General features: G+C 39.9%; 1 protein-coding gene across 1 annotated transcript in view; it reads right to left on the bottom strand.

The window, feature by feature from the left end:
* Positions 1-712: 712 nt before the first annotated feature.
* LOC109931588 (chondroitin sulfate synthase 1-like) overlaps positions 713-15,564 on the bottom strand; it is a 199,013-nt gene continuing 184,161 nt past the window's right edge. Inside the window, exon 2 of the mRNA XM_048595127.1 lies at positions 713-2,996. Coding sequence (XP_048451084.1) covers positions 1,425-2,996 — 1,572 coding nt within the window. The 3' untranslated portion in view covers positions 713-1,424. The remainder of the gene's footprint in view (positions 2,997-15,564) is intronic.

The following is a 15,564-nucleotide window of genomic DNA, read 5'->3' on the forward strand; positions in this document are numbered from 1 at the left end:
AGCTTTTATCCAAAAGCGTTACAGAACAATAAATGAAAAAGAAGAAAAAGTTGTTATGTTAGTTAACTTTTTTATAAAATGCAACCCAGATTTCAGATGGTATGCCTAAGGGAAGTGAGATAGCAATCAGTGCTCAACTCATCAACTTCCAAAACCCAGATTGTGCATTTCATGAGCCCCCTGAGCCCCCTTCCCACAAAGCCTACAAGCTGCCTTTTTCTTTGTTGAATGTGGACCAGAGAAATAAAAAATCAACAGTGGAGTGTTGGGGTCTCAATGCCCTGAAACACCAGTCACCTTGCACCAGACACAAAATGACTACTTTGATACTTTCAGCAGCTACACAGCACTGTATCTTCCATCCTCAAAAAGGTAGGATATGCATACATAGCAATAACTGTTTCTGGAGCCCACTATGAATAGCGATGAATGTGCACTGGAGAAAGTTAGGTCAACTCTTAGCGTCTACTGTCAATGAATTTAAAAATCTTTCTAAAGCATTAAACAGTCAGTAAATTGTGCTAATTGTAGAGATGACTCAAGCAGTGCAGCAATTATAATTAAACTGCTGTTGCATAACTGCGATGTTCTGGTCATCAATGAGGTAAATCACTGCAGATCAGAAGCATAAAGGCAAAACAAATTCGGTTTGGAGTCCAAAGTGTTTAGCAAATAGTCTAAAACAATGCAACCATTTTTTTAGAAAGTGAAATGATGTTATGCAGATACTTTATTATAAATAGGAGTGTTCTCAGATGATTTGTTCTAAGCGGCAAACTGAAGGGGTATTTAAGGATACAAAGCTACAGGAATGAAGATACATGCCTACTTGCAGCATGTTTCCATTGAAGAAACAAGGAGTCATCTAAAGTCACTGTACACAGTATACAGAATACATACATTTTCAGACATTTAGAGCTTGGTCACCAGTACCTGTAATCTCGTGAGAGTATATTCCCACATAAAAGTTTTTAAAAGCAAACGTACAATCATACTTTTGTTCACATAGTTTTAAAAAATACTGCAGATGGTGAAAGTCAACAATTTTAAAGTCTGAACATAAATTAAAAAGTCAAGAATAGTTCTTTCCCACTTGAAGCTTAAAGCACTTTTGTGGCATTATTTCCACTCCATAAATTTTGAATTCTGAGTTCAGATTCTGACATGTGAAGTACTTTTATAAAGCCTGCAGGAGAAACATGATTGACAGTACCCTCAAGTGTTTTGAGTTTCCCCAGTTTTAGGCAAAAAGATCAAAAATAACCCACTTTCAAAGCATTTTCCATAGGATGCTAAAATATTCATCAATTTAATTCACCTTAATGCTTTGAAAATCTTCTTTGGAAGAGGCGACTGGGAAACATAAGCATAACAATGTAAAAATTTGAGGTAACACCCTTTGAGAGAGTGAAAGAGCTTGAACGTCAGGATATAGTTCTATTGTAGCCACCATTTAGATGTTTTTCAAGCCAGAGTTCTGCCAACTGCATTGTTGATCCAAACGTACTTGCTTTGGACCCTAGGCACATCTTGTATTGCTTAGGATCCATGTTGGGATCACAGTGAACAGGGTGGTAAACATGGACAACACCAATTTCTTGGCTTCTAAAGGCATTCAAGCCAACAGAGATCACTTTCGTAAAAAGGTCCACATCTTCTAGGCCCCAGCCCTGAATGGAGGTATCAAACCCACCAACATGCAATAAATCACTTTTGTATATGCAAACTATTCCAAAGCCATAATCCCGCCAAAAACCGGTCTTCTTTGTGAAAACAAAGTTATTATCATTTACTGGATTGCCGCCATAAACTATTTTTGGATCATACTGACTAAAGATTACAGGAAAATAAACCTGTTCTCCCTGAATTGTATTGTCCCTACACCGTTGCACAAAGTCTGGAGTAAATATTAAATCGATATCACAGAAGAGCAGCAAACTGTTATTATGAAATGAGGAAGAGCCCATTTCTAGTGCTAGGCCTCTTGAAAACTCCCCTTTCATAGGGAGAATGGTCATATCTGCTTTAGGATATTTAAGGTTAAGGTCTCTCATTAACTCATTGTGCTTGCCTTTATCTGGGCTTGGATCAGAATTGAACAACAATATGAATAGTTTTACATTCTGATTTGGAATAAGGCAAGTCTTCTCAAAGTTCTCCATGAACCGGACAAATGTCTCATATCTTCCAGTGAGAGGGACAAGGATGTGAACTTTTTGGTCATTTCGTTGTTTAAGCTCTTTTGTGGTCTCTGTGAATTGGAATGGTGAGAAGATCTTCAGTGAGTTTGAAAGGAAAGAGAAAGACTGAGAGTCACTGTTTATGCTCTCTGCAAGCTCTCTAGCATCAAGTTCTTCAGCTTCCTTCATCAATGCTTTACTGAAAGACTGTTGAATGTAGGCATGGCGTCTTACAGGAACAGTCACCTTTCTCCCCTTATGCTTCTTATAAAGTAGCAACAGATCCATAATGTATTCTGCTCCATGCATTGGATTAACTCTGCGATAGCCATACTGAATTTCTTTAAATTCGATCACACGTCCTCTGGTCTTAGAGTTCCAATTGATCATCTCCATAACCTGCATTATAGTGTCATCCAGTGCTGCACGGAGTGCACTGTTGATACCCTGACGAGGGATTTGTGTTTCTACCATGCTAAATAGGTGCTTCCCAGTAAGAAATTCCCATTCAAGAACCTCATTCCTGTCACGAGGCTGGAAGCGCATAAAAGATGGCATCATTCCAAGTTGCTGATCCTCCTTGCGTACTTCACTGCTGCTGAGTTTGCTCATAGAAACACTTTCTCGATGCAGCTGAATGGTTCGATGACGTAGTTCTGAAACTTTACGAGTCAGCAAGTAGTTATGTAGTCTATATTGATAATCAGGCCTTTTATTCGGGTGGAGTGTTATCGCATTATGAATCTTGCTGTTACGCAAATCCTGAATGTATCCTTTCTTGTTGTGCTCATAGTTTTCATAGAACAATTGCTGCATCTGAGGAATTGGAAAACAGTAAATGTTATTTTATTGAAGCAAAGTAAAGAAACAGCACAAGAAACCATCAGGATAATTTTATGCACTGTCATTACACAATATTTACCAGTGTAAACACAATCTTAAAATAAGTAAACACTAAACAGAACTAATTCCGAGAAATAATCATTTCTAGGTAAACTTGAAAGAATTTGCTAGAAGCCCACTGTAATGGTCACACTGCAGAATAAATTGCCTTTTGTGGAATATTGCTGTTTTAACCATGCCACACTCAGCATTCAGTACCAACCCTGAGGATAATTTTAAGGGCTTCCTGCACAGCTACTTGCTAACAGACTTCAATATTCATGCCAGCAATGATTTTCTGTCAAACAGGGAAACCGAATCAGTATTTTCCAGAACAAAAACAGAAACTGCTGGAGGAACACCCAGGTCCAGCAGCATCTATGGACAGAAAGCAGAGTTAACAATTTTAAGTCCAGTGACCCTTCTTCAGAACAGATGGGTTCTTTCACGTGCACTTAACCAATATTTCCTACATATTCCTCATCTGTAATGACTTCACATTCACAGGACTTTGCTTTCATTTATTTTCTCCATCTAAATGTACAAAGTATCTTGATTTTAATTACAATGAATAGTTGCACTAATAGGTAATTATATTATTTTTGTTTCAAAATCTATACAATTACATGTTGTTCTGTTTTGAAATTAAATAACCTTGAATAAAAATGCTGCATTCTTTTCTTGAGAATTCAGCAGCTGAGGGAAGAAACTTTAGAGACAAAAACATAGAAGTCATATATCAGCCAATTTGAATTGCATGATTTCTGTTCCTAATCATTCCTGGAATGGATCTGAATCTAGAACTTCCAGTTCAGAGGTTGAGGCTAAGCCTACTAAGTCACAAACCCCCAGATTCACTGGTGTTTGCTGAAGAATCTGAAAACTATGTTCTGGCCCTGACTTACCTGTTTGAGGGACTAACCTGTATGATAGGTGTCAGATCACAATACTTGCATAGATTAGCGGCAGCTTGTCCCATCCTAAAGATTATTGCCTCAATTCATGGTAAACATTTTTTAAAAATTCAAATAATATAAATACCCCAGGCATCCTCCATCTTTCTCTTATTTGTTTATGGATATGATATCAGTGGCTGGCCCAACAATTTATTTTGATCCTTAATTGCTCTTTGACAAGTGAATAGCATCCTCATTATTTTTATTTTTTCGGTCTGCTCTGCTCCCTTTTTCACACATTCATTTATACCCATTTTACATCTCTTTACCACCATTAGCAATCTCTTTGTCTTTTGGTCTGGGTACTCTCAATCTGTTCCACTCGCTCCAGATTTTGTGGAGTTCAATTTTTGCAAGTTTTTATACATTTTCAGGAGGTGGGCATTGCTGGTATTTATTATGCATCACTAATTGAGAAGATGATGGTCATCTGCCTTCTTGAACCACTGTAGACCTTTTGTCGTAGATAGGCCTACAATACTAAGGATTTTGACCCAGCAACAGTGAAGGAATGGTGATATATTTCCAAGTCAGGATGGTGACTTGGAGGGGAACTTGCAGGTTCCCTTGTATCTACTGCCCTTGTCCTTCTAAATGGAAGCGATCTACCTAAGGAACCCTGGTGAGTTTCTGCAGTGCATCTTGCTAGATGGCACACACTGTCGCTACCGAGTGTTGGTAGTGGAGGGATTAGTGGATGCTTGAGGACAGGTACAAATCAAGCAGGCTGCTTTGCCCTGGATGGTGTCAAGCTTGAGTGTTGTTGAAGATGCACCCATCCAGGCAAATGAAGAGTATTCCATCACACTCCTGACTTGTGCCTTGGACAGACCTTGGGTGTAACACCACTCAGGGCATAAATTACTTGCTGCAGGATTGTTATCCCTCTGATAGTATTTAAGTCAACTTGTCTGATTCAGTTTGTGATCCAGGATATTGATAGTGGGGAAATTCAGCAATGCTTCTACCACTGAATGTCAAGAGTGATCATTAGATTCTCTCTTGTTGAAGATAAGCTAACCCTATCAGCTGGCATGGATGCTGCTGGTCATTCATCAATGCAAGTCTGCATATTGTTCAGGTCTTGTTACATTTGGATATTTATTGCTTTGGTGCCTGAAGAATCAATAATAGTGCTGAACATTGTTGCTGATGATTGCACAATCCCCACTTTTAACCTTATAATGGAGGCAAGATTGATGATGAAGCAAGTGAAAATGTTTGAGCCGAGGAACACTGTTGTAGGGAACTGGGGTTCTTGTGGAACAGTAATGTCCCTGCCTCTGGACCAGCAGGTCTGGGTTCAAGTCCTAACTGCTGCAGAGGTGTGTCATAACAAGTTGGTTAGAAATACTTAGATCAGTCAGGCTGATTGGCAAGTTTTTCTGATGTATGCTCTAACACCCTGAAGAATTCCTACATTGATAGGTATAATTCCAAACAGTGAAGAGCTTTTATCCTAGTTCTCAAAGATTCAGTTCTGCCAGGGATCCTTGATGCTGTGCTGTCAGATAAAACCCTGACGTCAAGGATAGTTAGTCTCACCTCACCCACCTATGGTGAAAACCCATGTGCCCAGAACATAAGTCTGGGTGTCTAAGTTACTGGTCCAGTGACATTACAACTATGTCACTCTTCCCCAGCACTTTACTCAACAGCATTTTCCCTAAGTGAGAGGCTTGTAATAATGTGTTAGTGAGCATTTTGTTTTAAAATCTTAGGGGAGTTGTCAGCCATTAACACTCAATGTCCAGGTTCTCTTGTGACAAATGACCAAGAAATATAATTGGAGTCATTGTCTGGCATAATCTTGTAGCCATTGCTGAAATATGAATGAGACACGAGGAAAGTATCAGAAAAGGAGCTCTAAAAAATAGTCCACGTGCGATTGACAAGGAGTCCTCCAGAAGCTTTTGCCTTAATATTTCTGCAGCCCCAGTAAATCTCTTGACATAGCTAGCACAATTATAGTGCTAAAGTTCATTCAGTGAAATGTATCTACTACCTGGTTCGGTTCATTAAACTGTTACATTTGGTGTGTTCTCATCTATTGGGGATTGGAGGTGAGTGAAAGAAATATCGGGTTTGTTCTCCCCTTGATTGCCTGTACAGCTAAGGGCTACAAAGAAAACAAATTTTGGATCTTTTCCTTACTGCAGTACTTCTCCACAGCTTGATAAAAAAGATGAATTGGCTAATTATTTTACTGCAGTGGTGCATATGTGTGCGTATAAATGAGCATTGCTACATTACTGTTAATGAAAAAAATCTCAAATAACATAAGGCTATGGAAGAAGTTTCTTTTACCCAGTTATAATTTAATGAGGCTTAAAATAAACATGTTCCTAAATTAGCAGTATTGCTATACACAACCAACTACATTAACGTATTAGAAAACATTGTACAGAATACAGTATATTGAATAGTTTCATGCAGTTTCTGCAAATCATACAGTAACTGACCTAAATAAAGCTGCTTGGGTTTGAAAGGCATTTTGATAACTGACAGTAGGTACATGAAGTCCTTCTATCAGGTAAAATGTAATGTGCATGAACACATTACATTTATAATGCCAGATATGTGACTAGGGATATTAGATTAATGAAAGCACATTCTAGTAGCCTGGCTGCTCTCTTCCACCGTATGAATTGTGCAACAAATCAATAATCATCTGAAGAAAACTGCCTCCGTCTTTGGAAGCATGAATGCAGCTAACAAAGTCTAAGTGTCTGGTACTGTTTCCTGGGAGTTCTCCATGAATAAGGGAGCACAGTGATCTCAAGAGAAAACTGTTGATCATTTGAAAATTTTGAAATTGTCTTAGATAAATAAAATTAGATTCTTTTAAGGAATAATTTGAGTTTTGGTTTATGATAAGGCTAACGCATACTTCCAACATTACAACAGTGATCACACTTCAAGACTCAGTGGTTATGAAACAGGTTATAGAAATTAAAGTATTTTTATTCATGGAGCACTTTTGGACTCAGGATATTTTATTCAGTTGAAGACAATTTTTTTACAAAATACGTTCACGGGAAATGGGCATTGCTGGGTAGGGGAACATTTATAGCCCCTGCTCACCCCCCCAAACAGAAGTTTAGGGTCAATGGTTGCCTTTGTGAATAGAAAGCTGTCTCAAGTGATTGGGACCCTTGCTATTTGTTTTATACATTAACGATTTCAACTCGAACGTAGGGGGCACAATTGGGAAATTTGCAGATGACAAAATTAGCCACGTAATGATAGTGTAGTGGATAGTTTGTAAGCTCCAAAATGATATCGATGGATCGGTTGCGTGGGCAGGAAAATGGCAGATTGAATTCAACTCTGATAACTGTGAGGAAACGCATTTAGGGAGGTCAAACAGTAAAAACAAATACACAATAAACGGGAATTTACACAGAAGGGTAAATGAAGTGAGAGATCTTGGTGTGCAAATGCGCAGGTCCTTAAAAGTAACAGAACAGCTGAATAAGATAAAGAAAGCATATGGAATACTCTCCTTTATTGGCAGAGGTACAGAATACAAAAATAGGGAGATAACGATGAAACTGTATAAGACACTGGTGAGGCAGTTGTGTGCAGTTCCGGTCACCACATTACAGGAAGGATGAATTTGCTCTGGAGAGAGTGAAGAGAAGATTTACCAGAATGTTTACTAGAAGAATTACTAGACAGGAGGAACTGGTTTCCCTTGGCAGACAGTTCAAAAACCAGGGGTCATCGATTCAAGCCAAATTGCAGAAGGATTAGAGGGGGTGTGCGGAAAAGCTTTTATTTATGCAAAGGATTGTGGGTGCCTGGAATTCGCTGCCTGAGTAGGTGGTGGAGGCAGAGACCCTAAACTCTTAAAAAGTACCTGGATTGGCACCTTAAGTGGTGCAAGCTGCAGGGCTATGGGTTGTATGCATGAAGGTGGAATCAGGAAGAGCCTCTGGGTGTCTTGGGGTCAGCATGGACATGATGAGTCAAATGGCCCCCTTCTGTGCTGTATCATTTCTATGGTTCTAACTGCCCTTGAGAAGGTAATGATGAGCTGTTTTCTTGAACTGCTAGTCTTTGGGATGTAATACATCCACAGTATTGTGAAGAAGGAAACTCCAGAATTTTGTCCCAGCAATAATGAAGGAGTGATGATATATTTCCAAAGTCAGAATGATGAGCGGCTAGGAGGGGAACCTACAGGTGAGTGTTTCCCTGCATCTGCTGACCTAGTCCATCTAGCTGGTGAAAGTCATTAGTTCGGAAGGTGTGTTGGAGGATCCTGTGAGAGCTATTGCATTGTATCTTGTAGACGGTACACACTGCTGTCACTGTGCATTGGAGATGAAAGCAGTGGATGCTGAAAGTGGTGGATGGTGTGTTAATCAAGTGGGCTGCTCTGTCCTGGAAGGTGTCAAGCTTCTTGAGTGTTGGAGCTGCACCATCCAGCCAAGTGGGGAGTATTCCATCACACTTCAGACATGTGAACTGTAGATGGTGGACAGCCTTTGGGGAGTCAGGAGGTGGGAGTCACTTACTTCAAGATTCTTAGCCCCTGATCTGCTCTGGTATATATTATGTATATAGTATGTGCCTGTCAGATTCAGTTCAGGTTTCTGACCAGTGGTGATGTTGACAGTCTGGTATTCAGTGATAGTAACGTAGTTAAATGACAAATGATGGTGGTTAGATTCTCTCGTTGAAAATGGAAATTGCTGAGTATTTGTAGGTGTGCATGTTAATTATGACTCATTAGCCCAGGTCTTGCCGAATATGGACACACAGGTTTAGTAGTTGAAGAGTCGTAAATTAAGGTTAGGATTAACGCAGGTGCTGAGTATTGTATAGTCATTAGTGAACATCTGCATTTAGCACAATGTTTTTGTAGTATAGTAGTTATCATATTCACCTAACACACACACAAAAAGCCCTTGGTTTGAAACCAGGCAGAGACAGTGATGCTTCCTTATTATCCAGGCAAGGTGCCTTGGCTCTGCTTTTTGGTAGAAGTGAATGAATATCTGCACTTCTGACCTTATGATAGAGGGAAGGTCATTGATGAAGCAGCTGAAGATGGTTGATCCTCAGACACTACCCTGAGGAACTCCTGCAGAGATGTCCTTGAGCTGAGATGACTGACCTCCAACAACCGCATTTTCTTTGTGCTAGAAATGATTCCAACCAGGTGAGAGAATCTGTGTGGAAAGATTTTGGATTGCGTTCTTGATTTCTAGGGCAGTCACCCGCACCTCATCTCTGTAGTTCAGCTCACATCCATGTTTGGATCAAGCTTGTCATCAACTGCACCAGTTATTTTTCTGGGGATGTGGCTTTCCAAATATTTGGAATATCTTAGTTTGGATGTCAGGTGGCAATTACAACAATTATTTGCAAATAACAAATGTCATGTAATTTATACCATACTTTTCTGACCTGATTGTTGTTCCATTAAATTATTCATCATCTTGCAAGTGCCTCCAAAAAAACTTGAGGTCAAGTTTCAATTGCCCATGTGGAATGGCCTGCAAAATAGGGCACTTGGAAGGCATCACTAGTTTCTGACAATTCAATTATGCAATTAGATTTTCAAAGGATGGGTTGGGATGGGGGAAGCCTGTAATTCTCACACCTCGCAATTCACAACAGCTTGTAGATCTCTTTAGGACTAAAACAGAGCAAGTGTCAGCAGTTTTTCAAATGGAAAGCGTAGGAATATTGAGGGACCTTGTGGCACAATGACAGTGTCCCTAACTCTGCACCAGAAGTGACAGACTCAAGTTGCTCCATAAATCAACAATAGCCTAATGTTATTTTCACTAGACTATTAATCCAGGGGTGATGTTCTAGGGACCTGGGTTTGAATTCCACAATGGTGAAATCTGAATTTGATACCAATCTGGAATTAAGAGACTATTAAAATGATTATGAAACCATTGTCAATTGTAAGGAAAACCCACAGGAATACTGTGACATATTTGAACATGACTGTCAGGAACACAGCAGAGAAGCTTTACTGTACATGACTGCTGTGTGAAGTAAATGATAAAAGTGGAGATTGAAACTCTTGTTTCTGCAGTTGCATGGATTTGTCATCACTGGAGTTAAAAAGCTGGATTTTGAGAGGAAAGGCTGTTAGAAATCTGGAGAGTAAAGTGCTACTATTGGCATCTTAGGCCACCTTGAGCCACACTCAATGCTGGTGCTCATTTCCTATATGGAAGGCACACCATAACTTCCTGCCTTTAGCAACCTTCTTCAGGGCCTCAAGGAAAACATCAGAAAAATGTGAGGCTGCCTGAACGGGTCAACTACCCAAATCATTAACTGATGCCTTGTTCTCCTTGTCTACGCATTTCCATTAGCATGAATGCCATTTGCCTATTAAATGAGTTCCTGCCCACATACAGAAAGCACCAAATCAGCCACCAAATTCAGCTGCAGGCCAATTAATGACTAACACTTAAATCACACATTGCATCACTGATACTGATTTTGCACCAGGCTAGGATCTGGAAATTCCTGGACGCTCAGTTCCCAAACCCAAAACAGAAACCTGTGACACCTGGCACTATGTCAGGATCCTTCCCTATCACAACAGAAGAATGCTACTGCATTGTGTATAACTCAAACTACTGTAACCAGGAAAAAGTCTGAGCTTTCACAGAATTGCCAGGCTTCTCAATGATACTATATAAGCATTGATAACCATATCATCATAAAATCCCGACAGCATGGAAGCAGGTCATTCAGCTCATTGAGTCGCACTGATCCTCTGAAGAGCATCCCACCCAGACCTAGCCCTCCTACCCTAACCCTGTAACTCTGCATTTCCCACGGCCAGTCTTCCTACCTTGCACATCTTTGGATGTGGAAAGAAACTGGCACACCCTGAGGAAACTCATGCAGACACGGGGAGAATGTCTGTGTGAAGTTTGCAGTATCCCAAGGTTAGAATTGAACCCAGGTTGTTGGCACTCTGAGGCAGCAGAGCCTCTGTGCTGCCCATTATAAATGGGCCGAGACAATGACTAATGCACAGATTTCAAATCTCTTAAAATGGATTGTGACTCAAGTTCCATTAATATTAAAACATCCACTGATAGCAACAACCTGCCATCTGCATCATAAACTAAACATGAATAAGAAAATTCAGAATTATCATTTAAAGTTAAAGCAGTATGCTATCATCTCCAATATCAGTGTCCCCAAATTATGGGCTTCACTCACTTTAGTACCGTGTGAACCACAAGTATCTGCAATCTTCCAGAGCTATTGCTGTAATGACAGAGCATTGTTTTGAAATCATAAATAATAACACTGTGTACTCCCAGAGCCTTCAGTAATATTAGAATAAAGGCAGAGGCACTAATTCTATTAAGAGTAACAACTTTGCAGGAGGAATGTACCATAATTCAAACAGATAAGAAACCAAATTTTTTTTTTAAAACCCCGTATCAACTAATTTTGGATCTGTAACATACCATTATAACATTTATCATGCTCAGTCAGTCCCTTTTGCTGTCTTTTTACCAGAAATTACTGCAACACTCTCATAGGAACACATGCATGCGCAGACTTGGAAACTTGTCAAGTTTATGCATAAAAATCCCAAATGACTAAATTTTGAAATAAAGGACAAAGATATCCTTTGTCTAAGTTTGAGTGTAGTTTAGGTCAGATGTTGCTGTAAAAATGGCTGCCAGTAAATGAGATAATTTAATTTCAACCAAAAGAAGTCAGAACTGACTAGGCTTAGTCAGCTTTCCATCTTCAAAAAATCCTTTAGTATCTTTAATTGGGTGAAAAAAGTAAATTACAACAGAAAACCAAAATGCATCAGGATATATTTTTGGCGAGTATCCTATTTAATCAACAGGCACTCAGACTGAAGAATTGGACATGCAAGTCTAGGGAGTCCACAATTTTAGAATAAACAATCAACAGCATGGAGTAAAATCCATCGTAGGCAACACTGCAAAATGGGCTATAACAAATTTTCCATGGAAAAGAAAATTGAACATAAAATACATGATATTGCCAACAACGTATCACCTGCTACACGTGGTTACCCAAGGCAAAAATCACCTGGATTTTCCTCCACTTATGATTTTCCATATTGGAAGCAGAATTGCCACAAATATTCTCCAGAGAATAATCCCACTATAATATACTTTATTTGACTTTTTCCTGCGATAGTGCTTCACTTTATTTATGAGAGGTCTAATAGCACAAATTCAGGGCAATAACCATGGATAATTACCAGAAGAGTCTAAGCATTTTATTTTATTGACAGTTTTACAGTCATTATTCCTGTGAATTGTCTCATTTGTCCTTTTTAAATTGCAAATATAAAATGTTTATCTGTTTTGTCATATCCTCAATGTGTTGAAACTGAGGCACTTTTATGCAGTCCATTACTTTAATTCATGCATGTGCACTAAGAACAAATCCTTCATCATTAAGATGACATGACATAAGAGAAGTAGGCCATTCAGTCCATTGAATCTGTTCCACCATTCAATGGGAGCATGCCTGATCTAATAATCATCAAATCCACTCACCCTTGGTAAAGAATTTCTCAGATTCACTGCTGTCAGAGAAGAAAATCCTCTTCATCTCTGTTCTAACTGGGCCACTCCTTATTCTGAGATGATGCCATTCTAGACTGTTCCAAACAACCTTTCCACATCTACCCTGTCAAGCCCCTTAAGAATCTTGTATGTTTCAATAAGGTCACCTCTCATTCTTCTAAATTCCAACAAGTACAGACTGAACCTACTCAACATCTCCCCTTAAGAAAATCTCTCCATACATAGATTCAGCCCAGTTAACCTTCTGTGGACTGCCTCCAATGCCAGTATATGTACCCTCAGATAAGGAAACCAAAACTGTTCAGTTTTCCAGGTGTGGTCTGACTAGTGCCTTTTATAGTTTTAGCAAAATCTCTCTGCTTTTGTATTCCAGTCTCTTTGAAATTCCATTTGCCTTCCTTATTACTTTCTAAACTTGAATACTGGCTTTTTATGATTTATGCACAAGGACTTCAAAATCCCTCCATAGCTTTCTGCAGTCTTTCTCCATTTACATCAATTTCAGCATGACATTATTGTTGCCAAAGCGCAGAACATCGCATATTTTCTGCATTGGCAGGTTTTTGCCCACTCACTTATCGATGTCTCTCTGCAGGCTCAGTGTCATTCTTACCACTTGCCATCCCACCTATTTTTGTGTATTCTGCAAGCCTGGTGAGAGTACATTCACTTCTCTCATCCAAGTCTTTAAGAGATGCAGTAAATAATTGTGATGCCAGGATTGAATCTTGCGGCACTTCAACAGTTTCAGGTTGCCATGCTGAAAACACCACCCCACCCCCTCAATCTTCTCATACTGCAGATAGAGGAGAGGCTAGCTAAGTCTACTGGACAGCTAACCAATTTTACACATCCTGATCGGAGGCTGCAAAGTGATGTGAAAATGCCGAGGTTACAAGTATTCTGTTTCTTTAATTTTTCCTTCCTTCTTTGGTGTTCTTCCTATGTTTTTCAGGAACAAGTTGCTGCCTGATTACATGCCTCCAGAACTAAGCCTCTAATTAGACAGAAATATAGCAAATACTAAAGGAAATTATCATACAGAATGGAGCCTTGAAACTAATTATTCAGGATGGTTACTTCTTGACCCCTCTTATGCAAGTAGTTAGTTCATAGCATTTATTAGTAGAAATAATGAAAGGTGTCAGTTATTGATTATTAAATATTTAGCTTCAAGCTTTCGTAAATAACTGAACTCAGTGAACTTCTCGTGATAGCCAGTCTAAGTTCAGAGATTCTTTCATGAGTTAACATGGTGTTTTGTTGTTTTGTAGGTTCTCTGTATAATTAAATTTGCTTGGCATCCAAGTCACAACACAGAAAAGGGTAAGCGGTAAATTACTGAGTGAAGTCTCTAACAATTAGCATAGGATGCGCTTTGAGAATCATAGAACATAGAACATTACAGCGCAGTACAGGCCCTTCGGCCCTCGATGTTGTGCCGACCTGTGAAACCAATCTGAAGCCCATCTAACCTAAACTATTCCATTATCATCCATATGTTTATCCAATGACCATTTAAATGCCCTTAAAGTGGGCGAGTCTACTATTTTTGCAGGCAGGGCATTCCACGCCTTTACTACTCTCTGAGTAAAGAACCTACCTCTGACATCTGTCCTATATCTATCACCCCTCAATTTAAAGCTATGTCCCCTCGTGCCAGCCATCACCATCCGAGGAAAAAGGCTCCCACTGTCCACCCTATCTAATCCTCTGATCATCTTGTATGTCTCTATCAAGTCACCTCTTAACCTTCTTCTGTCTAAGAAAACAGCCTCAAGACCCTCAGCCTTTCCTCATAAGACCTTCCCTCCATACCAGGCAACATCCTGGTAAATCTCCTCTGCACCCTTTCCCATGCTTCCACATCCTTCCTATAATGCGGTGACCAGAACTGTACGCAATACTCCAAGTGCGGCCGCACCAGAGTTTTGTACAGCTGCAACATGACCTCATGGCTCCGAAACTCAATCCCTCTACCAATAAAACCTAACATACTGTACGCCTTCTTAACAACCCTATCAACCTGGGTGGCAACTTTCAGTGATCTATGCACATGGACACCGAGATCTCTCTGCTCATCCACGCTACCAAGAATCTTACCATTAGCCCACTCCTCTGTATTCCTGTTACTCCTTCCAAAGTGAATCACCTCACACTTTTCCGCATTAAACTCCATTTGCCACCTCTCAGCCCAGCTCTGCAGCTTATCTATGTCCCTCTGTAACCTGCAACATCCTTCCGCACTATCCACAACTCCACCGACTTTGGTGTCATCCACAAATTTACTAACCCATCCTTCTACGCCCTCATCCAGGTCATTTATAAAAATGACAAACAGCAGTGGCCCCAAAACAGATCCTTGAGGTACACCACTAGTAACTGAACTCCAGGATGAACATTTCCCATCAACCACCACCCTCTGTCTTCTTACAGCTAGCCAATTTCTGATCCAAACCACTAAATCACCCTCAATCCCATGCCTCCGTATTTTCTGCAATAGCCTACCATGGGGAACCTTATCAAACGCTTTACTGAAATCCATATACACCACATCAACCGCTTTACCCTCATCCACCTGTTTGGTCACCTTCTCAAAGAACTCCATAAGGTTTGTGAGGCACGACCTACCCTTCACAAAACCGTGTTGACTATCCCTAATCAAATTATTCCTTTCTAGATGATTATAAATCCTATCTCTTATAATCCTTTCCAACACTTTACCCACAACCAAAGTAAGGCTCACTGGTCTATAATTACCAGGGTTGTCTCTACTCCCCTTCTTGAACAAGGGGACAACATTTGCTAGTCTCCAGTCTTCTGGCACTATTCCTGAAGACAATGACGACATAAAGATCAAAGCCAAAAGTTCTGCAATCTCCTCTCTAGCTTCCCAGAGAATCCTAGGATAAATCCCATCCGGCCCAGGGGACTTATCTATTTTCACACCTTCCAGAATTGCTAACACCT

The sequence above is a fragment of the Rhincodon typus genome, chromosome 3, assembly GCF_021869965.1.
Source record: "Rhincodon typus isolate 14 chromosome 3, sRhiTyp1.1, whole genome shotgun sequence".
NCBI classification, from domain to species: Eukaryota; Metazoa; Chordata; class Chondrichthyes; order Orectolobiformes; family Rhincodontidae; genus Rhincodon; species Rhincodon typus.